The sequence below is a fragment of the Acomys russatus genome, chromosome 8 (genome assembly GCF_903995435.1).
Source record: "Acomys russatus chromosome 8, mAcoRus1.1, whole genome shotgun sequence".
Classification (NCBI taxonomy): domain Eukaryota; kingdom Metazoa; phylum Chordata; class Mammalia; order Rodentia; family Muridae; genus Acomys; species Acomys russatus.
This window is the reverse complement of record NC_067144.1, coordinates 1,398,902-1,423,966: the sequence shown is the minus strand read 5'-3', so window position 1 is coordinate 1,423,966 and position 25,065 is coordinate 1,398,902. Positions and strand designations below refer to the sequence as shown.

Here is a 25,065-nt window from a genome sequence, read left to right as displayed (position 1 = left end):
CCCATGTGGTTGCCTGGAATTGAACTCAGGTCCTCTGGAAGAGCCGCCAGTGCTCTTAATCACTGAGCCATCTCTGCAGCCCCTATGGTGACATTTTTGGGCCATTTCATTTGAAGAGCACCATTCTTTGGGATTGTACATTATCACTCTCTGGTAGATTCACACATGTATGGGCAAAGGAACAACTCCATGTTTTCTCAAAGGGCTATAGAATATACAATAAATACTTTTCTTCTTTCCCTTTGTATTAATTTTGGTGAATTTCTAGAAAATGGTATGGCCAAAGGGAAATATCTCTTTTAGGAAGACTTTCATACAGGTTTGGGGTTAGAGTTCTGTTGGTGGAAAGCTTCCCTCTCATTCGTGGTCTGTGATCATTGCCCAGCACTGTGTGAGTCCAGTGTGGCGGTGCTCACCTGTAGTCTCAGCACTGTGTGAGTCCAGTGTGGCGGTGCTCACCTGTAGTCTCAGCACTGTGTGAGTCCAGTGTGGCGGTGCTCACCTGTAGTCTCAGCACTGTGTGAGTCCAGTGTGGCGGTGCTCACCTGTAGTCTCAGCACTGTGTGAGTCCAGTGTGGCGGTGCTCACCTGTAGTCTCAGCCCTGCCTAAGTCCAGTGTGGCGGTGCTCACCTGTAGTCTCAGCACTGTGTGAGTCCAGTGTGGCGGTGCTCACCTGTAGTCTCAGCACTGTGTAAGTCCAGTGTGGCGGTGCTCACCTGTAGTCTCAGCGCTCAGGAGATGGAGACAGGATGCTCAAACCTGATAGCCATCCTCATCTAGAGTAAATTTGCGGCCAGCCTGGGTTACATGAGTCCCTCCCCCAAAGAAAGAGAGGGTGAAAGAATTTTTTTCTATAAAAGAATGATTTTAAATCCTCTGCACATGTCCTAATTTAGTACACATTGTCACCCCCCCCCCACCGCCTCCCACTCCCTGCTGCCTTAAAAACAAAGACAAGGTTCTCTGTGTAGCTCTGGCTGTTCTGGAGCTCTCTTTGGAGACCAGCCTGGCTCTCAACTCAGAGATCCACCTGCCTTTGCCTCCTGAGTGCTGGGATTAGAGGCGTGGGCCACTGTCTCCTGGCTTTGTTCTGTCTTTTTTAGCACTTTAATTAGCCTCATGCATTCAATTTCGGAATAATGTGCTCAGGATGGTTTGCATTCACATGCCTCTCAGTAGACTGACTGTATTTCAGATGAGTCAGCAATCGCAATAACCACAAATATGTTTTGCTCTTCAATCTCTTTTTATATTTTTTTGTATCCACTTGACCATCTAAACTCAAAGATTTTTTTCATCCCAGTTACTAATGAAATGTTCTGTTAGCTTTTTCTAGGGAGAGGCAAACAAACATCTACTCATCCTAGATAGGGAACTAATGGCAGACTGCAGTAATGATTCCACCCATGTCTGACATTGCAAACTAGTGAGATCTGGGGGAGTTATTTACAGAAGTGGGTGAGGGGTTGCAAACAGGACCATGGGTAACTCAAAGGCAGCTGCATCACCAAAGCCCACCCTAGTCTAGTGACAACTAATGGAAGTTGCAGTGCTGGAGCTGCATACCAGGTCAGAAAGTCTCCGGGAGGCAGCTCAAACTTGTCAGCCTGTCCTCTCCTATAACTGTTCATTACTTTTGTAATGTTTGAGAGGGGCCTTGTGAATCTTATTGCTTTCATGAACTTCCTGAGACTTGAAGGTTGCTTACTTCTTGCTTCTACTTCTGGAGCTTCCCCGTTAGCTCCAAGAATAAATTGTTACACAATTGCCCACTGCTTCCGCCAGCATTTGGATTACTCCTGTTCCCATTTCTACAGTGATCTAAGCATTGGAGGGAGTGGCAGGGATGCTGTCTGTGCTAAGCACTGGGCCTCCCTGCCATAGCCGTAGTCACTTTTTCTCAGGAGCTTCACCAGTTATAAATTTCTCAAACATATCTCATTAACAAAAGGAAGTTTCTGTCCATGAAACATTGGAGCTGACAGCAGTAGTATGTATGTATGTATCTGTATTTGTGTGTATGTATATATATTTAAACTGAGGCTGTATTAGAGAAATACAAAAAAAGTATTTTGATATTCCTTTAATTTCAGGATTAGATCTGTTTTTATTCTTCAAAAATTTCACACAGTGTATTTGGGTCATTTTTGCCTACAGCTTCTCTTCCCAGGTTCACCACCACCTTCCTAAACCCTGTGTATATCCTCTGTGTGTGTTCTTCTTTTTGTTGTTGTTTTTAATACTCCATAACTCCAATTTGTGCTATATCTGTTCCTGGTTGTGGAGCCATCCATCAGAGCATGTTCAGCCGACCAGGAGTCGTGCCCCTAATGACCACTGACTCTCCCTCCCCCAGGAGCCGGTAGCTGTCCATAGCTCCTCATTTGGGCTTCAGGCTCAAGAACGGCTTCCCATTCCATGACTTCGCGCAGGTCTTGTGCACACAGGCAGAGCTGCTGAACCATGGTGACAGCGGCTCTATCATAGGAGAACAGCTTTGCTCAGCTCCCCTTTCACCTTTGGCATCTAAAGTCTTCCCTAGTCCTGCTTCTGAGAAGGCCCCTAAGTAATGGGTTCTGGCACTTACTCAAACTATTTCTGGATGATGTGATAATTTAGTTAAGTGCTCCAGCATTTATGGAAAATACTGCCCTAGCAGCATAGAAATGACCCTTTTTGTACCATTCATCAAATTGCAAAACAACATGCTTTGTAAAGTGAGTGTCTCTGGTGCTCAGGTCTCCTGTGCCCAAATTAGGAGCTTACCTCTAGCACATTACTTGACAGACCTTATTATATGCCTTTTCTCTCTCTCAGGTAAATGGAATTGACCCTGCTTTGTTTTATTCAGCTAAGCCTTTTTTTTTTTTTTTTTTTTTTTTAAATCTCCCCCTGCAACTCCTGATGGTACTTTGCCCAGAGGACAGGACTGTGCTGTCCCCTCCCTACTGCCATGGTCACAAATGCCGAAATCTATCACAGTGTCATACATCTCTTTAGTCACCAAGGAATCTGTGGTGTTGAACATGTGATAGTAGTTAACTTTTTTACTTGGTATTTTATTTATTTATAAGGTGCTTGATGCTGTGGATCTTGACAAGAGTTTGTCTTGTTTGGAATCTTGTTAGGACATAGTATGACAATGTTTCAAAAATGAATTGTCAACAATAATAACATGGTTCATCTTATGTGTTTGTGTATTTTAACGATAAAATTATAGGTATTTGTAGTCTAATACTAGTTGTGTGTTTCTGTAATTGTTTTCTTTTTATGAGCTCTCAGAATTTCTTTCTACTGTAAGGTAACCACTGAGTGTCTGTTATTTTTTGCTACATAAATAGATTTCTACATTCCTGGTGTGAATGGTGCACAGCAAGTATTGTAACCATGAGACCAGGTACCTGTGGCAGCTGACTACGTAGACTTTTTTTTTATTAAAGATTTATTTATTATTATGTATACAGTGCTCTGCTTGCAAGTACATCTGCCCGCCAGAAGAGGGCACTAGATCTCATTATAGATGGTTGTGGTTACTGGGAACTGAACTCAGGACCTCCCGAAGAACAGTCAGTGTGCTTAACCTCTGAGCCATCTCTCCAGCCCTGACTATGTAGACTTGAGCTGGGTGGCCAGTCCTCAGCAATGCCGGTGCTCAGGAAGTCCTGCACAGGGCTGCAGTCGCTAAGATGTAGGACACATATAAACCCATAATACAAGCTCACGTTTTAACTCTTTTGAAAATATGTCTAAACATACTCCTTTGGCCGCTGTAGTTTCTACATAAATTATTCTTTTCTTTGCCTCTAAAAACTTCAATTTTCTACCTATTGTACAGGCAGCCTTTTCCCAGAGAAATGTGAAACTGAAATGAATTTCAGATCTATACTTCTTTTTTTGTTCACCATTGAAAAGCATTTACTTTCCTCAAAGATGCATGTGCTGTGCCTGAGTCAATATGCTTACCTTAGAGACGGTGTCTCTCCTTAGAAGTTTGTCTTCGCACCTCCATCTTTTGTCACATCATGACCAGCGGCAGCTTGACATTCCACATGTTCATATCCTTCAGTAACTTCCTTCCAGTCCTCAAGAAAGTGAGACAGGTACAAACTGTTGGAAACTGCCACCCTGAAGCGTGCCCTGACAAGGTGGAGGGCCAGCTAAGCGGAGTGCAAGCCTGTTCTCAAGCACTCGGTCGGGAGACTCAGTGGGAAACTTGGGACAGTAGTAATTGAAGCAAAAGTAAGAGAGGAAAAAGCAGAAATGAAAATGAAACTGTATATAACTTTACACTTTGATTTTGATCGTTTTGCTGTTAATCATTTGGTCTATAGTGGTTGAGAGATTGGTGATACTGAGTCGTTTTCACAGCTCTATTTTTGTTGTTCTTAATTTATTTTAAAAATTAAAAAGCAATAGAAAAAGATAAAATACATTAACTACTGGCAACTAAAATACATTACTTGTAACTAATAATACATGCTAATCTTTGCTTTTATGCTTTTATGTGTATTTCACAGTACAGAGGGTAAGTCAGATTGATTTAAAATCCCCAGCCTCCCTTGTGAGTCAGAGTAGTCAGTCTCTTTGGACATTGTCCACTGTGAGTTGTTTTGTGTCCCCTGCTAATTTTTAAATCCCTTCTTGCTAACCACCCTCCTTTTCTCCCTCCCATTTTGTTGTCTGTGCTACCTACATTAGCTTTTGACTCAAGATTCTCCTAAGTATCTAGGATTATAGATGATATCTACCACACCCAACATGAAAACTCTGCAAAGATTTTTGGCTCTTGTGGGGAGTAGTTGTGTGCCCCACCTCACTAACCACTTGATTTTATGAATTGAACCACCAGGACCACACACAGACTAAGCAAATGTTCTACAACTGCCAGTTCTTTGCACTTTTACACTGGTACAGTGTGTGTGTCCACAAATATTATTGTATTGATTCACCTTAGTTTATGTCTTCTAATTCTGACAGATGTTCACTGGAACAAGTGACCAGATCTGCTTTGTAGATGAGAAGATTGAAGAGTTGAAATTGTATAATCTGGCCAGCTTTGTAAGAGAGGATCTAGACCAAATTCTGGCCCTGTGAATCCACATCCCCGACACCCCACAGGCCAGGACCATCCTTGTATGAGTTACTTTTCCTGGTCCTGGTACTCAGTATCTGACAGAAGCACTTTAGGCAGGTAGAGATTTTTGTTCACAAAATGTGCACTAAGTGTTGGCTTTTTGTTTTCTTTCTGCTTTGTCTTCGACCTCTAGGCAGAAAATCTGGTGTATTAACTGTGAAAATTCTAGAGCTACATGAGGAATGTACCATGCAAGTTGCAATATGTGAGCAGTTGGCAGGGCCACCAACTAGGGAACTAGCTTCTAGCCGGGAAGCCTGCCTGAAGGTTCTCTTTTCCAGAGAGACTGCAGACCACCTGAGAGGGCGTCCCCAGGATGTCATTTACATCTTTCCTCCTTGGTGAGTATAAACTGAGTCCAGCAGCAAGACATTTTTCTTATGACATTATTAGAGAAATGCTAAAGGAAAAAAGCCAAGATGCGACATAGATTTTATGTGACTAAGTACTGAATGTATCCTTCCAGCAGCAGAAATTTTATCATTTGGACTTGCGGAATAGAAGAACAACCACCTGAGGATTTTTGCCCAAGAAGTATGTTGTATGATCTATGATCTGACCATTTTTGTTTTTATTCTTCTTCTTCTTGAGAAAATAGGTATAGTAGGAGATCTTATGTGATAATGGGGAAATACATATTAATTTGTCATTTTACTGCTAGTCATTTAAGAGGGAACTATAAAAAGAATGGCTTAAAACCATGGGAAAAAACCCTAACTTTACCGCTTTCGATAGAAATTAATTATTAACCTTGTTAGGTTTTTGTTTGTTTTGTAAGACAGGGTTTCTTTGTGTAAGAGCCCTGGCTGTCCTGGAATTCTTTGTAGACCAGGCTGGCCTCCAACTGAGAGAGGTCTACCTGCCTCTGCCTCCCAAGTGCTGGGATTACAGACATGCGCCGCCACACCAGGCTTACCTCTATTAGTTGTTATAAAAAGTTTCATCAATGAAATTCTTAGATTTGCGATTGAGTACAAATCTTAAACATTACACTTACCTTCCATGGGATGTTCGTCTAGAGCATCACTGCTGTGGTCATTATGGTCTGCAGTGACCTTTCCCGGTCCTCAGCCACCTGTGGGCATACTGCAGTCTTGTTACGTTCTTATACCTTTCCGCATTCTTCTCTCCTGCATCGTTTTATTTTTGTTCTTTGAGTACTTTTTTTGCTACCTAATTGGAGTGCAGACTTAAAACACCAGTTGCAGATAGCCTTGTATTTGCCCTAGAAATGTCATATGAAGTTTAGCTGTTTTTTATGCTATGTCATGCTGTAAGAAATGGATTTTCTCTCAATGAAGAGAGTCTAGAATGCTTGTGCTAACAAAGCCAAGTGGCAGCATATTTTTTTTCAAAATAATTTTTTTATTAATTTATTCTTGTTACATATCAATGGTTATCCCATCCCTTGTATCCTCCCATTCTTGCCTCCCTCCCATTTTCCCCTTACTCCCCTCCCCTATGACTGTGCCTGAGGGGGACTTCCTCCCCCTGTATATGCTCATAGGGTATCAAGTCTCTTCTTGGTAGTCTGCTATCCTTCCTCTGAGTGCTACCAGGTCTCCCCCTCCAGGGGACATGGTCAAATATGAGGCACCAGAGTACGTGTGAAAGTCATACCCCACTCTCCACTCAACTGTGGAGAATGTCCTGTCCATTGGCTAGATCTGGGTAGGGGTTTGAAGTTTACGACCTGTATTGTCCTTGGCTGGTGCCATAGTTTGAGCGGGACCCCTGGACCCAAATCTGCCTATCATAATGTTCTTCTTGTAGATTTCTAGGACCCTCTGGATCCTTCTACTCTGCTATTCTCCCATGCTTCTCTCACCTAGAGTCCCAATAGGATGTCTTCCCCTCTGTCCCAGTTTCCTGGTAAGTGAAGACTTTCATGGGACATGCCCCCTTGGGCTGGTATGCAGATATAAGTGAGTATATATCATTTGAGTCTTTCTGCTTCTGGGTTAACTCACTCATTATGATCATTTCTAGTTCAATCCATTTGTCCACAAATTTTGGGAATTCCTTGTTTTTAATAGCTGAATAGTATTCCATAGTGTAAATGTACCACAGTTTCTTTATCCATTCTTCTACTGAGGGATACTTAGGCTGTTTCCATGATCTGGCTATTATGAATAAGGCTGCTATGAACATGGTTGAGCAAATTTTCTTGTTGTGTGCTGGATACATTTTAAGGAGTGGAATAGCTGGGTCTTGAGGAAGCCCTATTCCCATTTTTCTGAGATAGCACCAGATAGATTTCCAAAGTGGCTGTACTAGTTTGCATTCCCACCAGCAATGAAGGAGTGTTCCTCTCTCCCTACATCCTCGCCAGCATGTGGTGTCGCTTGAATTTTTGATCTTAGCCTTTCTGATGGGTGTAAGATGGAATCTCAGAGTTGTTTTGATTTGCATTTCCCTGATGACTAAGGAGGTTGAGCATTTCTTTGTTTCTCAGCCATTTGATATTCCTCTGTTGAGAATTCTCTGTTTAGTTCCAAGCCCCATTTCTCATTTGGGTTATTTGGCTTGGTGGTGTTTAATTTCTTGAGTTCTTTATATATTTTGGATATTAGACCTTTGTCAGATGTAGGGTTGGTGAAGATCTTTTCCCAGTCAGTAGGCTGTCGCTTTGTTCTCTTGACAGTGTCTCCTGCCTTACAGAAGCTTCTCAGCCTCATGAGGTCCCATTTATTAATTGTTGACATTAAGTCCTGGGCTGTTGGTGTTCTGTTCAAGAAGTTGTCTCCTGAGTGGCAGCATATTTTAATGCTGTCTTTAGGCACTTTAGCACACCTACAGACATGAAAATAATTGATATAAAGATAATGTCATGAATTTCCTTAGCATCATAAACTGGCCACCACAGTAGATCAAGTTCAGTGCTGAAGCACATGCATTGCGCGCACACACACGCACGTGCGCGCGCGCACACACACACACACACACACACAGAGAGAGAGAGAGAGAGAAAGAGAGAGAGAGAGAGGAGGTAGGCAGGTGGGTGGGTGGGTGAGTGGGTGGGTGGAAGGGAGGGGGAGAACAAGTTAAATATAAAAATATAATCTGTACTACAGACACATGAAAGAAGTCTATTCTTCTGTCAGTGATGCCAAACAAGACATAGCATTTGTATGTTTGTAAGTGTTGCTAGGATCTTTAATATATTACCTGCTTTTGTTTAAAAGTCTTGCTTAACCATTTGTCAAAGTAACTTTTCTATTTTTATGGTATGACACCAAGACAGCATAAAAAGTTTATTTGAGGTTTCTGGTTTCAGAGGATTGGAGTTTATGACCAGGATGGCAAGGGAGCAGGCGGCAGGCAGGCAGCCACTGACAAGGTAGCTGAGAGCTCACACCTTGAAACATAACCACAGGGCAGGCTCAGGTGGAGCCTTTTGAAACTTCATAGCCCATTGGCACACCTTCTACAACAAAGCCACAGCTCCCAATTCTTCTCAGTCAGTTCCACCAACTAAAAGCCAAGTATTCAAATGTATGATCTTATGGAGGCCATGTTCATTGAAATGACTACACCCTTAAAATCTAAACTGCCTAAATAGCCATCAACCTGGACTGGGTTAGACTATTTGCTACATATTTCTTTAATGAACAGTAATTTAATTTAATAATAGTAATATATACTATCAACATATTTTAGAACAATGTCCCTGTCACAAAGAGCAGGTCAGTAGTCAGGGTCCCCTAGGGAAGGAGAGGCCTGCCTAAAGCTGCTAGACAGGTGGAATGGTGCGGGTCTCATGGGCAGTGTGGGCAGTGCCACTTTTTACCTTGGTCATCATTAGCAGCAGGTAAATTCTCACTAGCTGCTTAGTCTGTTTATGCTGCTTTAATAAAATTCTACCTTATCTTGTTAAATCATAGAAAGTTGTTTCTTCCAGTTATGGATAATGATGGTTAAGGTGCCAGCGAGATAGCCATCCTTTGCCTCTTCTCTCCTCGGCCACTGGAACATTATGCACTTGGTGTAATCTTTCAGAATCTTTCCCGCGAGCGTCTGCCCCTGCTGTCCATCCATGCACAGATTTCTCGTTCTTCTAAGGACCCCTTGCATTCAATTGAGCCTACCCTACAGGCTTCACTTTAACTTAGCCACCTCCCAGGGCCCTGGGTCTAAGGCGTCCACACAGGAGCTTAGTAGGGACTTAGCTCAGCCTTTATCCCTCTCAGAAGATCAGACACCTTTTCTGCTAAGGAGTTTAATTCTGCAGCCACATTAGTCACGTGATTATCTGTCTGTGCATGGCCCAGAGGATTGTGAATAGCAATGTCCGGAGTAGCTTCCTGACCTGTATCATGTGTTGTTATAGAGAGACTTAGAATTTTTGAAAACATTAAAAAATATATACATACATATATATTTGGGGGTTTGGAGAGTGTGTGTGCATATGAGGTTAGGTGAGGGAACTGGAGTTTTGAGAGCTGGTCTTACAGGCAGTTTGTGAGCCACCCTGCTTGGGTGCTGGGAATCCACTTGGGTCCTCTGTAAGAGCTGTAAGAATTCTTAACTCCTGAGCCATCTTCCTGGCCTCGCCCTTAGGCCCCCTCTGCTGTAAGGAGTTTTCTTGATGAGGGGCGAAGATTGGTACAGCTGTGGATATAAGGATAAGTGTTTAAATGAAGTAGCGGCTGTAGATTCTCCCTCAATAACCGACTTCACTACCACTGTGAAGCTTTCCAGGACCAGGCGAGCCTCAAAACTAATTGAGAACAACTGCTTAATGCCAAGGAAAATACAGAAAAGGGGGAATAGCAGGATACAAGTGATCTGATAGTGAATTGGGAAAGAGGGTGCTCCTTCAGGAGGGGGGAATAGGATAAACAGAAGAAAGACTGAAGGGAGGGAAAAATAACAATTTGGATGGCTGAAAAATTCACCAGGAATCATACTATTAATGTTTTACCTGAGGTACTCTAACGCACATAACTCAGGTGGAAATATACTACTGCACCGTAGACTTATCACACCATGCTGCTTGTGATACGGTCCATAAGCAGCATAGCTGGGTTAGGACTGGAGGTTGTATCCCTCTTTGGAAGAACGTGCCTGCTGCCTTCTGGTGCCATGAAAGGTAGTCCTCAGGGAGGGGGCATTCAGGTCAGCACCAGCCACAGTCCTTCTGTTAACGTTCGTTTATCTTGTCACCCAAAATAATGCTTCCTGTACTTTTCCTTGGTTTTTTTTTTAATATATAAATTTTTTAGGCTTTTTATGTCATGGAAAAATTTTCTTCCTTGTTTACTTACAGTAGATAGATTTTCTGGGTAGTATTAATAGGTAGCTAGTATTGGCATTAGTAGTTAGTAGTTTGGTGTTAGTTGGTGGCTGACATGGCTTTTCAGGACTTGGAATGCAGTGCTCCAGGCTGTCTGTCTTCCAGTTCTCCCTTGAGAAATCACCTGTTACTTTGCTGGGTTTTCCTTCATATGTGACTTGTGATTCTTTTTCTCTTTTACTTTCTTTGTTTCTTTATAGTTAGTGTCTCAAATATGATATGCTGTGGAAATTTTCTTTTCTATTTGGTATTTTTCTGTGATTCTTGTGTCTATATGGATGTATCTTTCCTTATTTTGGGTAGTTTTTTTCTATGACATTACTGAAGTTCTGTGCCATTGGCTTGGGGTTTTTTTTCTTCATTCATTCCTATAACTAGAATATTTGGATTACTCATGGTTTCACACATGTTCTTTGTGTCCCTTTCCTGTGTTTTTAGCTTTTTTTTTTTTTTTTTTTTTTTTTTTAATAATCATCACGTTTTTGGGTCTACATCCACTATTTTATCTTTGAGACCTGATACTCTGTCTTCTGCTTGATTCATTTCTACTTGTAAGGCTTTCCTTTGATTTTTCTAGCTGGGATATTGGCTTTTTCAATTCTATTTTTGTTTCAACTTGAGTCTTCTTCAGTGTTTCTATCTCTATTGAATTTCATTCTCAAGTCTCTAAATCTTTGTCATTTCCTTCAGCCTTATGTTTGTATTTCCTTTGTCATCACTCGGGGGTTTTATTTTCATTAAACTCTTTTTCCTTGATTTTCTTGAGCTGTTTGTGTCTTCTCCTTCAGGAGTTTATGATGATTCTTTTAATGTCTGTGTCCTGGAGTTGATCTGGATAACTCTCATAGGCAGGCATTTCTATAGGACTTGTAGATTTTGGAGAGAAAATACTGGCTTAATCTTAGTATTATTTGTATTCCTTCTCTGAGATCTAGGCATGAGTACTTTGTTAGTCCTTTATGTTATCGATAGGAGCTGGGTCAAGGAGAAGGGAAGATATGGGGGCAGGTTTGGTCTAGAGCAGCAGTTCTCAGCCTGTAGATTGAGGGGTCACCTAAGACCATTGGAAAACACAGATGTTTACAATTCAATACAGTAGCAAAAGTACAATTATCAAGTACTAATGAAACTGAATTAAGTTTTCTGTATTAAAGGGGCACAGACTTAGAAAGGCTGAGAACCACTGGTCTAAAGGTTGGAAAGAGCTTGGGTGGAATGGAATCAGATAAACAGAAGAGATGGGGCTGGTATATAGGGTGTTCTTCTTGCTCTACAGCGAGGGCAGGGAGAGCCAGAGATGGCTGCTGCACTGCTTGTGGGGCCCGTGCAGAATGTGGTAGATTGCAGAAAAGGTGTTCAAGAAAAGGTCAGAGTTATTGAGCATACTAGATTCTGGGGGAGAATGTGGGCTGTTGGGGTATGGAATGTGGTGGCAGAGGTGGTCCAGAGGGTCATGTGGGTGGATGCAGGTCCTGGTGGAAGCCTGGACACTGGCTAAGGTGCAGGAGGAGAATTAGGCAGGGGCATCTTGGAAGCCGAGAGGTCAGCTGCTACAAGGTGCTGGCAGGCAGATTAGGCTGAAACACTAGCTGAAGGGCCCAGGCTAAATCTAGTGGGGGTCGAAAAAACAAGAATCAGTTAGCGGACCATACACACCAGGCTGTGCCATGGAGGAGGACATGGCGAGGTTTTGGAGGTAGTAGGTTTCTATATGGATTTAAAAGAGTTCTTTAGTGTTAGTTAACTGTTCCCTCCTTTACCCTATCTCCCCATCACACACTCCTTTTAATTCTTTCTTCTTCGTCTGTTGATAACACTATATTATAATTCCCTTTCTTGGAAGAACCCCTTACTCTCCGGTCGCTTACAGGCTACCTTGTCGCGGACCGTTTTCTGATGAAAAGGAATCATTAGAAGAAAAAGTTGAAGATGCTCTAATTAATAGCAAAATGTGTTTACTTTATGGAAACTGTATGTCTCTGATCTTAAAATAAGTGAATCTCATTCAGCAATATAAGCAGTTACTTGTCAGAGATTTATGACAGTTTGATATTGCATTGAAGACTAGTAAGAACTTTATAGCTTAAACAATAATTTTATGGTTAAATAGCAAACATTATCAAAAGAATGGAATCCTTCATATCTATTATGGCTTTACAGTTGGTCCTTGATGCTCTTTATCACTAAGGAAGCAAGAACTGCCAAAGGAAAAAAAAAGGAGCTTGAACATTTTATTTTGTTTATTTATTTTCTGTGTGTCCATGGTTCTGGCGTTGGGTATCATAACCCTGTGTCCCACCTACCAACAAGAACAAGAAGTACATGGCATCGATCACATGTGGTCCCTCAGGTTAATTAATATATGTAAACAAAATACTATGCTTTATTATTTAATATAGACTTACTGCTGCTTTAAAGGTATTGGTAGTAATGAGAGTATCTGCAATGCTGTACCTCATTTGTTGTAGCTGAAAAGAAGGTGTTCCTTAGTCTCCTAACTTACTCTTTCAGCGTAAAGATAAATGACCTGTTAGGGGCAAAGGAACAGAGAGGAGATGGTCTTTGCATATGATTACTCTCAGAGTAACAGAGACACAGTGTGACCCCCCGAGTGCTCCAAAGGTAGTCCCTGAACTAGGCTGACCCTTTCTTCCTCAAGTTCTTCGTCACAGCCTGACGGGCCTAGAAACTCATACAGAATTCTCATGGTCCCTTTTTATCTTCTTGCTGTCTTCTCCTAAGGTCGTTCTCCAGAGCGCCACACGCTTCGCTGCTGGAGGCAGTGCCAGGCATAGTTCCCCCTCTTCCTCCCTCTTGTGACTTAAGTAGGAATCTGAGTTTTGTAAGACAGGTTTCCATGTTTCAGACCACACGATGTTAAGTTCACTTAGCAGCTGATTCCTGAAAAGGCAGAAGGAAGCATGGCAGTGCTGGCTTTCGTGGGTCTTCACTTGGAAGCACAGTGCCTGACAAGTCTCCACTGTCACCAACCCCTTTTAGGATAAAGAACTTGTAATAGGAGAGACAGGAAAATCAGAATTATTGTGCTCCTTCTTAAGTTAGTGGCAGATAGCTATGGTTAGACTCAAGCCTGCCGTTCTTCTTATTCTCATGTAGGCTGCATTCCTTCTCAGACTTCCATGGGAACCTGTGCAAGGTTCCTTCTGCCTTTCTTCCCGAATGAAGAAGACAGTGACCAAGGGGGAAAACACTCAAACTTGATTGATAAGTAACTACTAAGCAGAAGGCTCCTCTTTCTATATTTCAGCACAGATCCGTAGCATGTTATAAGTAAAATTTTAAACTAAAATTAAGGTTTGTTTTGGTTATTTAATATTACAAAGTAATGGGATTCACTATGGAATATTCATACATAATGTAGTTTTCTTGATCTTTGCCTATTACCCCAGTCTCTGCTTCCTTTCATGGCCCTAGCTTTTCTCATGCCATATATATTTCACTGCCCTCTTTTATTTTTCCCAGCCTGAAGGTGTGCTTTTTTTCTATCATAGTACACCTCATAGTTTCATAACCTATTTACACACACACACACACACACACACACACACACAAAGAGAGAGAGAGAGAGAGAGAGAGAGAGAGAGAGAGAGAGAGAGAGAGAGAGAGAGATAGATCTGGGACTGATATACAAAAGAAAACATGTTGCATTTGTGTTTCTAGGTCTGAAACGCATTGCTCAAGATAATTTTGAGCTTTGTCCATATTGTGCAAATATCTCATTTGTCTTTATAACTGAATAAAATTCTTCCAGGTATATTACTATATTTGTATTATTTATTAATATGTCTGTCTCACCAGCTATTCTGATTACAGCATCAGTGAACATGAATGTGCAAGTATCTCTGTTGTAGGGCATAAAGTTCTTTGTTTATATACCCAAGAGAAGAAAAATAAGTTACTGTAGTTAGAGACACCTCCACACTGATTTCTGTAGTGGCCATACCACCTTATACCTTAGAAATCAATTAATAAGAGTCTTCCTTTCTTACGTGTTTACACAACATAGCAAAGTTAACAACAACAAACTACTTATTGAGTACTCATTCTGTTTCTATTTATTAGTATTCTATTTACCAAAACAGCTTGGTAGCATTCAACTATATTGTGAATTTTATGTTTATAGGTATTCTCAGAATGCTTTCTATCTATATCTATATCTATATAGATATTCTTAATAGATAAAATGGAGATAAAAAACAATATTAAACTTAGTGCAAAAATTCTTGTGCCTGTATATAGTATATTCAGTAAATTTTAGTTAACTTATTATTCAAAATAATTGATACTGTTTTTAAAATCTATAACTGATATGACTAATTCAAGGATATTTTTGTTTTTCGATGAAAATTTGTTTTTATACAATGTATTCTGATCATTCTTTTCCCTCCTCCCATCTCCTTTCAGATTCTCCCCGCCTACCATCCAACTCCATGCTCTTTCTTTCTTTCTTCCTTTCCTTTCTTTCTTTCTTCCTTTCTTTCTTTCAAGCAACAACAAAAAATCCTCACACATACTCATACTTTCCCTCACCCCAAAAAACTCTACAAAAACACGAAACTCAGAAACCAAAATGTGTAAACAAAAAACCCAGTAAGACCAAAAAAAAAAAAGAACAAAACTATATGAGACAAAATGTCTATAAAAATATCAAGTCCATTTTGTATTGGGCATTTACGTCGGAGGTTATGCAGACTGTAGCATACATAACAAAAACTGAAAGAGATCAAAAGGGATACAAATAAGAAATGAAGTTATCCAAGTATTCGTATGTGCAAATGATGTGATTTTTATAGACGACAGACCCTAAAAATTCCATGAGGAAACTTCTACAGCTGATAAACACTTTCAGTAAAGTAGCAGAATACAAAAATTAACACAGAAAAATTAGTTGCCTTCCTATATACAATGACAAACTAAGCAAGAAATCAGAAAAAGTACCTTTCACAATGGCCTTTTAGTGTGTGTGTGTGTGTGTGTGTGTGTGTGTGTGTGTGTGTGCGCGCGCACACACACACACACGCATGCAAATGTGTATGTTCTTGGGATAACTCTAACCAAGCAAGTGAAAGACTTGTAAATTAAGAGCTCAAGACATTAAAGAAAGAAACTGACGAGAACATAAAAAATGTAAAGTTCTCCCATGGTTATGGATCGGTAGATTATTATTTATGAAAATAGCCATCCTACCAGGATCACTCTGCCGATTCAACAGTCTTCATCAAAATGCCAACGTAATTCTTAACAGAGATTGAGCAAATTATTTTCTGCTTTATATGGAAACAGAAACCTCGGGATAGCTAAAACACTCTTGAATAATAAAAGAAGTGCTTAAATTATTACTATCCTAGATTTCAGAGCCATACTAATAAAAGCAGCATGGTACTGGTATAAAAACAAACAAATTGATTAATGGAATCAAATTGAAGACAGACATAATTTCACACACCTATGGACACCTGAGTTTGACAAAGAAGCTAAAAATACACGTTAGAGAAAAGACAGAATTATTTCAACAAATGGTGCTGGTAGGATGAAGCAGTTGGATGTAGAGGAATGCAAATAGATCCATCTCTATCACTCTGAACAGAGCTCAGCTTCAAGTGGATCAAAGGAGTCGATGGAAGAGCAGATACCCTGAATGTGATAGAGAAGAAGTGGTTCAAAAGTCTCGAACTCATGGGCAGATGACAGGCATTTGTGAAAGGGACACCAATAGCACAGGCACTAAGGCTGACAGTTAGTAAATGGGACCTCATGAAGCAAATCTGTGTGTCAATAGACACCGTCATTTGGACAAAGTGGCAGGCTATGTACATTACACATCTCATAGGCTTAATGTGTAAAATATATAAAGGACAAGAAAATAACTGAACCTTCAAGAAAAGAAATAACAATTTAAAATTGGAGTGTACAGAAAGCAGAGAGTTTTCAGAAGATGAGACACAAATGGCCATGAAACACATAAAAGTTCAATGTCCTGAGCCATCAGAGAATCCAAAACTAATTTGAGATTTCAACTTAAAGCAGTCAGAATGGCCAAGATCGGTAAAACATGGCAGCTTATTCTGGAAAGGATGTGAGGAAATGGAAAACTTACTCATTTCAAGTTGGAAGTTCAAACTCATACAGCTCCTTTGGAAATCAGTGTGATGTTTCCTCAGGAAATTGGAATAGGTCTGCCTCAAGATCCAGCTCTCCCACTCCTGGGCATGCACTCCCTCCTGCAGACGCACTTGCTCATCTGTGTTCATTGCTATGCTAGTCATAATAGCCAGAATTAGGAAACAACTAGATGTCCATCAGCTGACAAAGGGATAATGAAAATGTTGTACATTTAAACAGTGAACTGTTAATCCACTGTTTCAAAAAAGAAGAAATTATGAAATTCTCAGGTTGGTACTAGAAATAAATCATTGTGAGTGAGGTAACTCAGCCCCCAAAAGAGAAATATTGTCTGTTTTCTCTAATATCAAGAATATGTTTAAAGTTTAATATGTTTATGTTTAAAGTGGGAAAGAAAGGTAAATATAAATGACAACCTGGATTTAGTATCAAAAGTAAAATATTAAGAAACAAGCTATTTAAGCAGTTATATCATATTCTCAGAATTACATGGGGTACTATATTCAACACACACACTTGTCTTTTAGTATGTGAAGTAGGTATTTCCATGTAATTGTGCCTTGATAATCTGTAGGCAACGTACTAGGTCCCTAGATGCAATAGCACTGCTTTATCAGAATACTGTCTGTACTTGCAACCTTCCAAATCTTACAAATGAGGAAATTCCAAGCATTCCACAGGAATAGATAATTTTAAGTGATGACATGAAATGTTGGAATGATAAACATCTCTGTTTACATAAACTGAAAAGTACATTTTGGGATCAAGTGTTCTCTGTGCTGTGGGTGACTAGTGGGTGGGCAGCCTGTCTGTGCCACCTGTGGCCTGGCTTGGGTTCCAGAGCTTATATAGCTGAGCATCAGGCACGGGCACGGGCACATTGCCTGCTTATTTCTGTCTAGCCCACCCGATGCAGCAGGAGAGTCTGTAGCTGATCGTGACAGTCTTTTCTGCACTTCTTTATGGCGGATAATCCCTTCGTTGGGACCAGCTTAGTTTGTCAGACAAACACTGTGGGTCACATAGTAACAAAACTGTTTGAAAGGTGAAAATTGGAAAAAGTTATGTGTTTCAATACTAACTTTATTAAATCTGTCGTAATTTTCCTCATGAAATGATAATAAATATAACTGTTCTTTGTTGAAAAGTTAATTCAGTATTGTTAGGCATCATCTTCTTTCATGAATTACTGAGCAGTATGCATGGTAGTTGCCAAACTTGTGAAGAGGACAGACACTTTGTTGACGGGTAGTATGAGACACCCACACTAGAGGTGCCTTTGTGGCGTTACTTTTAAAGTATTCTGGATACTCTTGTCTTCTGACTGCAGACATCTTAGTCACAGTGCCACAGCGTTGTGAATTCTTTAAAGTATAACTCTGATTACTATTCTTTATGTTACACTTAGGGTTTATAGTATATGAGAGTACTCTAGGAAATAAGAAAAATAATTTGACATTTTTGTGTTTCATATTCAACAAAAACCACTGACTTGTTATGTAATTCATGACTATACTACCCTGAATAAGCCTGATTTTTTTCTGAACACAAAAACGAAGTTGGCTCAGCCTAGTTAGTACCTTATTGGGAGAACAGTAGGTTTTAGGACAGCCATTGGCACAGAGGGCTTCTAAGTAAGGGTTGAGGGAGTTCTCTGTGATGATTGAAATGTTCTGTAGCTCAGCAGTTGCATGGATTACAAAGATTGTGCTCATTTCTCAAAACTCAGTGACCATTCATTATATGTTAAATTTCTTTTTAAAAAATTAATTTAACAATCTCTAGGTAATAACACACAGATGAAAATATTTGACTTCTTTCTTTGCTTTGCTTTGCTTTCCAAGACAAAATCTCATTATATATCCCTGGCTGTCCTGGAACTCACTATGTACTCCAGGGAGGCCTTGAAATCACAGACAAGGTTTCACTATTACCCCTTGGCTGGCTAGCCTTCAACTGAGACTTGTCTGCCTCTGCCTCCAGAGTGCTGGGATTGAAGGCTTGGGCCTTTAGATCCCAAACCGTTAAGATTGCTTTTTTTTTTTTAAATTAATTTATTCAGATTACATCTCAATTGTTATCCCATCACTGTATCCTCTCATTCCTCCCTCCCTCCTGCTTTCACCCTGTTCCCCTCCCTTCTGTTAAGACTTCTTAATAGCTGATGAGGAGATATGTTTAAGCAAGTGTGATAAGACCATATTGTCAGCCTCAATATGTTTCTTGTAAAATTGTTTTAATATTTTTCGTGCTTGAAGTTTTTTGTTATTAAAGAAATTGACTAAATGGAAACTTACTTGATTATTTTTATACCTTAGGACAAAGGGAGGAAAAGTAGAGATATTTTCTGATTTTAAAGTTCTTTCATTAAGAGATGTTATTTATACATATGATCTCTGAAACCTGTTGTAAGATTATTCTATCTAATATTAATAATAATTTTAACAAATCAGCAGTTACTCCTTAACCAGCTTTATATATAAATAACCACACAAAGAGACTAGGACATACTTAATTAGCCTATAGTACAATGCTGTGCAATACTTGCTCCATCCTAAACCTTCAAGCTGGTATAGTTTCCTCTCATTCAGATTTCCCACATTATACTTGTTTTTGCTCATATACTAGGTCTGGCTCATTCCTCTTGGTGCTTCCTGATCCTTCCTATCCTTTCTGCCCTTTCTCCTCCCCTCAGTGGCCCAGGATGTCCCACCCTATTCTCTGTCTTGCTCAGCATTGGCCAGTTGGCTTTTATTGGCAATACAGAGAACAAATGGTGACATGTTTACACAAACTTGAGACAGGAGATACTTAGAATAAGCATCACAATGCAGTGTCCTTGGCTGAAACCAGATAATGGGGTAGAGAAATCAGCATTTGAATGAACAAGTGTAAATTGTACACAGTCTACAAGAACATGATGCCAACAGAAACCAATATGGCCCACCAGTGATAGGGCCATCTGTAGGGGGCAGACCTCTGAGGAGTCAGGTTTTGCCAACTGAAAAGCTCCTTCAGGAGAATGCCTTGTCTTCCTGCCACTTGTTTCTGACCACTAGAATACTGTCTATTTCATATTTGTGCTCAATATATATTGAATTACTGTGAATGGAATAGATATGGGTACACAGAAGGACAGTGAAGGTTGAAAGACTATTTTGAAAGACCCACATGTGCAGGTAACTTAGCCAAAGCCAGTTTTTTCATTGACAGTTATCGGCATGTAAATTGAATTTAAATACTACTTCAGACAAGGAGTTAAAATATATGGTGTATGAATAATTGCAAGAATTAAAAAGTTAAAGAAAAAACCCTGCTAGTCAATAAATGGGTCAACAAACTGGACAGTTTTCAAAAGAATAAATATAAATGGACAATAAATATTTTTAAAGTAGTCAGCATTCAAAACCATCATAGAAATACAAACTTAAAGAACTTTGAAATTGCTTCTCTTCCCAATCAGAATGAGTGCCATCAAGAAAATAAATATAATCCTGGCACCCAGGAGAGAGAGGAAGGAGGATCAAGAGTTCAGGGCCCTTCAGCAACTGCATAGTAAATTTAACCCAGCCTGTGTTGCCTGAGAACTTGTCAGAAAGAAGGAGAAGAGCAGGGGGAAGGAGTAGGAGGGTGTCTGGGGCTTGCTTCCTGCCAGTCTGGCCTGTCACTGAACTTCACCCTTAAAGAGAGAACTTAGGGTAGAGAAGCAATTTGGAAATGTGGTTATTTAAATAAGAATGACCTTTTGGCTATGTGCCCAAGAGTGGTATTGTTGGGTCTTGAGGTAGCTTGATCCCCAGTTTTCTGAGGAGCCTGCATGGGTCTGCACCAGGCGCTCTGCATACATGCTATGGTTTTTTAGCTTGTGGTTTTTTTTTTTTTTTTTTTTTTAAACTTCTAACAATGGGAATAGGGGTTTCTCTGACTCTTTTGCCTGCTCATGGGACCTAGTTCCTTCTGCTGGGTGACCTCATCCAGCCTTGATATGAGGGTATATGCCTAGTGTTAGTGTATCTTGATCATTTAGTTCAGTTGATATCACTGAGAGGCCTTCACTTTTCGGCAGGGAAATTGAGGAGCAGTGGGTCTGGGGGAGAGGGAGATGGGGTTGGGAGGAGGAGAGACTACAGTTGGGATATACTGTAGAAGAGAAGAATAAATAAATAAGATAAAATAGAAGCTAAAGAAAAATGGCCCCCATAAAAATAAGGTAAAATAGAAGCTCAAGGAAAAAATAACCACCCAAAATATATTTGAATGCTTAGTTTTCAGCAAGTGGCACTACTGAAAACAATTAGAAAGTGTGGCCTTGTGGAGTAAGTGTGTTGTTGGGGGTGGGCTTGGGGGTTTCAAAAGTGCAAGCCAGGACCAGAGTCTCTCTCTTCTGCTGTATGGATCCAGATGTAGGACTCTCAGCTCCTTCTCCAGCACCATGTCTGCCTGCATGCCACCATTCTCCCCACCATGATGATAATGGACTCAACCTCTGAAACTGTAGGCAGGACCCAGTTAAATACTTTCTCTTGTAAGAGTTGTCTTGGTCATGGTGTCTTTTCACAGTAGTAGAACTGACCAAGACAGAAAGACACTAACTCAATGAGCAAATACCCAAGGGACTCTATATCCTACTAAAGAAGTCTTTTCACAATAGAAAACATGAAATCCCCTACATACATTCATCAAGAGATGAATGGAACTGGGTTTACTGGTGCATACTTTTAATCCCATTACTTGGCAGGCAGAGATGGGCAGGTCTCTGTGACCTCAGTGCTAGCTTGTTCTATCTATGTTGTAAGCTCTAGACCAGCCAGGGCTAAGTAGACCCTGTCTCCTGTCTCAGTGTGAGGGGAGTGGGTTAAAAATGATAGATACACACAATGGAATTTTATTTGACCATAAACAAGAATAAATTATCAAATTTTCAGGAAATTGGATTGGACTAGAAAATATTAAGTGAAGTGGCCTGGGCCCAGAAAGACGGATATCTGATATTTTCTTGCATATAGTATTAACTTCTAGATGTTTAATACATGTGTGTGAAAGTCAACAAACTAGAAAGAAGCCTGTGATGTGGGAGGGGTATGACAGCATAACACAGAGATATGAAAAGGGTTAGTTACTGGGGACATGTGTACAATGGGGATATGAAGGAGACAGGAAGAGCCTTTTACTGAACCTACGTAAATGTTTACCGTGACAGCATTTCCCATATATGCTATATAAATAAAAATATACAATATTATACACACACATAATCAAAGTAGCAGTCATTGCTACAAGGCCATTGAGGCATATTGTGATCATGTTCTCTATGATATTTAAGTATTTCAATCAAGTGGCTCGTTCTTAGAAATGTCTTTGAAAGCGTGTTGGGATGGGGTTGGGTAGGCAGTGGTTCTCAACTTTCCTAATGCTGCCACCCTTTAGTATAGTTTCTCGTGTTGTGATGACTCTCAACCATGGAATTATTTTGTTGCTACCTCATAACTGTAATTTTGCTGCTGCTATTGATCAAAATGTAAATAAATACTTACATATTTACATTTTGCAGTATGTCTAATATGCAACCCGCAGATTGGGAACGCTAGGGTAGAGTTATTGTTTTATCTAGAGACAGCTATCAGAGTTTGAGGCGGGAAGGTTTGTACACAGGTGTGCATGCTCTGGAGGCCCGGACTGTGTCAGGTGTTCTCTTCTATTAGCCCTGTCTTGTTTCGTTGAGGCAAGATTTCTCACTGAATTTGCCCCGTCTCCGCACTGCACCTGTCTACTTAGATGAGTGTTGGCATCTGTTCCCTGGTCCTAATGGCTACCAGGCACTCACTCTCAACTTAAGAGCCATCTCTCCTGAAATCTCTGATTTTTTATAAGTAAAAATTATTTTATTCTAATTAACTCAGATTAAAACACCATACAGCTGGTTTAAGGAAGCCACTCAAACTCTTGCGCAGAGCCAAGCTCTACACATCTCAGCAAACGTTTATGCGATTCTGAAGCGAAAGTGCCTCATGTAGGAGTTTATGTTTTCACCATCAGTTACATTTTTATTTCTTGTCCACCATGAGAACAGAGAAAACTATGACAGAGTGAAAGCTAGAGAGGGAAAGAAATTGCATATCCTCTTTTCTGACCCATGTATTCTTTGGACTATACTTTGTTCTTCCTCATTATTTAATACGACTTTCTCTTAGTCTGCTTTCTGAGATTTATACCACAACTATACTGTACACCGGTTGGCATGCACACATGTGTGAGCTATCAGCTGGACTTGCAGATAAGGAGAACATGCAGGGGATTTGTTTGTTTTTGTTCCCTCTCTGAATTTTGGTCACCTCAGAAAGCTCTCCGATTTTAACATCAAAATTTAATGTTGGAAAGCTTTGCTAGGAGGCTGCTTACTCTGCTATCTCAGGATGTCTTCCTTGCAAAGAATAGCTTGGGAGTTCATAAAAGTCTGTGATTCCTGCCTCAATAGTAATTTTGTTGAATCCATAGACAACTATGAGTTTAAATAACTGGAGTGTAGGAATCTTACTCACTATAAAGATGGTCTGAGTGCTTGCTGCATGGCCCAACACAAAGGCATGACTTAACGCAGGCTTTCTGTTACAGCTTGAGTGAATGTGGCTGTGAGGGAGGGTCAGCAACTCCGGACATACAAAGGCAAAAGAGTAAAATCCAAATCTCGAACACTCTTGCCTCTTCTGGTTTTAGTCCTGCATTGAGAAGATCTGCTCTTAAAGGCATCTTTGGGACAGTTTGAATATGAGGTGCTATCAGATTGTAATGTTGCTCCCATGTCAGTGTTTTCTTGCACTGTGCCTTTACAAGGAAAAGCCTGACTTTCAGAATCTGTCTTTGGTTGCTCTGCGACTGTTGGACCCAGTTAATGAACCAACTGTAAAGTTTTAGTATTTCTATCTTACTCTGTCTGCAATGTCTTGACTCTTCGTGTAGACATCACAAATTCCACTTCACCGTCAAATCTCTTCTGATTTTCATGTGAATAGGCTCTCTTTTCAGAGTTTGAACCATTATAGTTTTTGCTAAGTTTTGTTTTAATTTCTGTTTCTCATATAGTACTTTGAATATTCTGCTATGTAGTTTGGTTCTACTTCCTGGTTTTTAGATTTTTTTTTTTTTTAGCTTCTTTAGAGCAAAAAGTATAAATATTCTACAGAAAAGAGATCTTCTGTGCTAGAATGTGGTATAGTTTGGACTGATATTGTGAGTATGATATTGCAGACATGGTAGTACATGCTTGTACTCAAAGTTCTTGGGGCCTGAGGCAGGATAGTTATGTTCCAGGATAGCCTGGGCTAGTCTGTTTATCAAGAACTATCTCCAATGAAAACCCATTTATTATTATTGTTGTTGTTGTTATTGTTATCATTATCATCATTATTATTTTATACAGGCTGTTAATAGATTCTGAAAAGCTTTTATGTATTGGTCATAGTATGTTACTTCCAGCGCTAAGGTAGGCATGGAATGGCTGTTCCGGAGGCCTAAATAAGGTGATTAGTCTCTGGACCTGTAACACCGCAGTCCCTCCACAGTATGGATGCTCTCATTGAAGTCTAAATCAGGCAGTCTCTGCAGACACAGCTTCTTTTCAAGAGTTTTAATTTACACCAGAAATTTCATGTTGGAACTATATTAACCAGAAAATTGTCAAGAGTACAGTGTGAACATTTGTCAACATTTAAATAACTCTTGCCTATCTATGTCATGAAGTGATCTTTTTCCAAGTCCTTTTAAAGCTAGCGATAGTCACATCCCTCTGGGTCTTAGCATTCCACCACGGGAGGTCTGCACAGGATGCTTGTGGAGATGAGGTCCTGGCTGTGACCCCCACACATGTTTACTAGCCTTGCTTGACTCCACTTACATAGATGTGTTGGTGAGAATTGCTTTGAATCTGAGGATGACTTTTGGTAATGTACCCATTGTTACTATATTAATACTTTGAGTGAAAGTATATAAAGTCTAAGATTGCCCACCATTGGCACTGGAATTTTCATGATAACAGTGTTTCACTTCCTTGCTTAGATTTATTCCTAGATGTCCCTAGATTTTTAAAATTAATTTTTAAGCTATTATGAATGAGATTTTTTTTGTAATTTATTTATTTTTATAAATTTGTTGTTGATATCTGTGAAGGGTGCTGATTTCTGTGTACTGATTTTGTGTACCTCTGGTAAATTCCCATAGGGTCTTTTAAGTCCAGAATCATGTCTTTAAATAGGGATAGTTTACTTTTCCTCCTTTACGCTTTTTCCTAGTTTCAACCCTTTTATGTCTTTTATTTATTTACTTATTTATTTATATTTAATTTTTTTGTCTTACTGCCCTAGCTAAAATTTTTAGCATTTTATTGAGTAGGAGAAGAACGAATGGTCATCCTGATTATTAAAAAAGAAAAAAGGTCCCAGTTTGTCTACATTTAGCATCGTATTGGGTATAGGTTTTTGTAAATAGCCTTTCTTA

General features: G+C 40.0%; 1 protein-coding gene across 1 annotated transcript in view; it reads left to right on the top strand.

Moving 5' to 3' along the window:
• Positions 1 to 25,065, top strand: part of Spidr (scaffold protein involved in DNA repair) — a 333,822-nt gene that overhangs the window by 96,765 nt on the left and 211,992 nt on the right. The window contains exon 8 of the mRNA XM_051150592.1: positions 5,269 to 5,476. Coding sequence (XP_051006549.1) covers positions 5,269 to 5,476 — 208 coding nt within the window. The remainder of the gene's footprint in view (positions 1 to 5,268; positions 5,477 to 25,065) is intronic.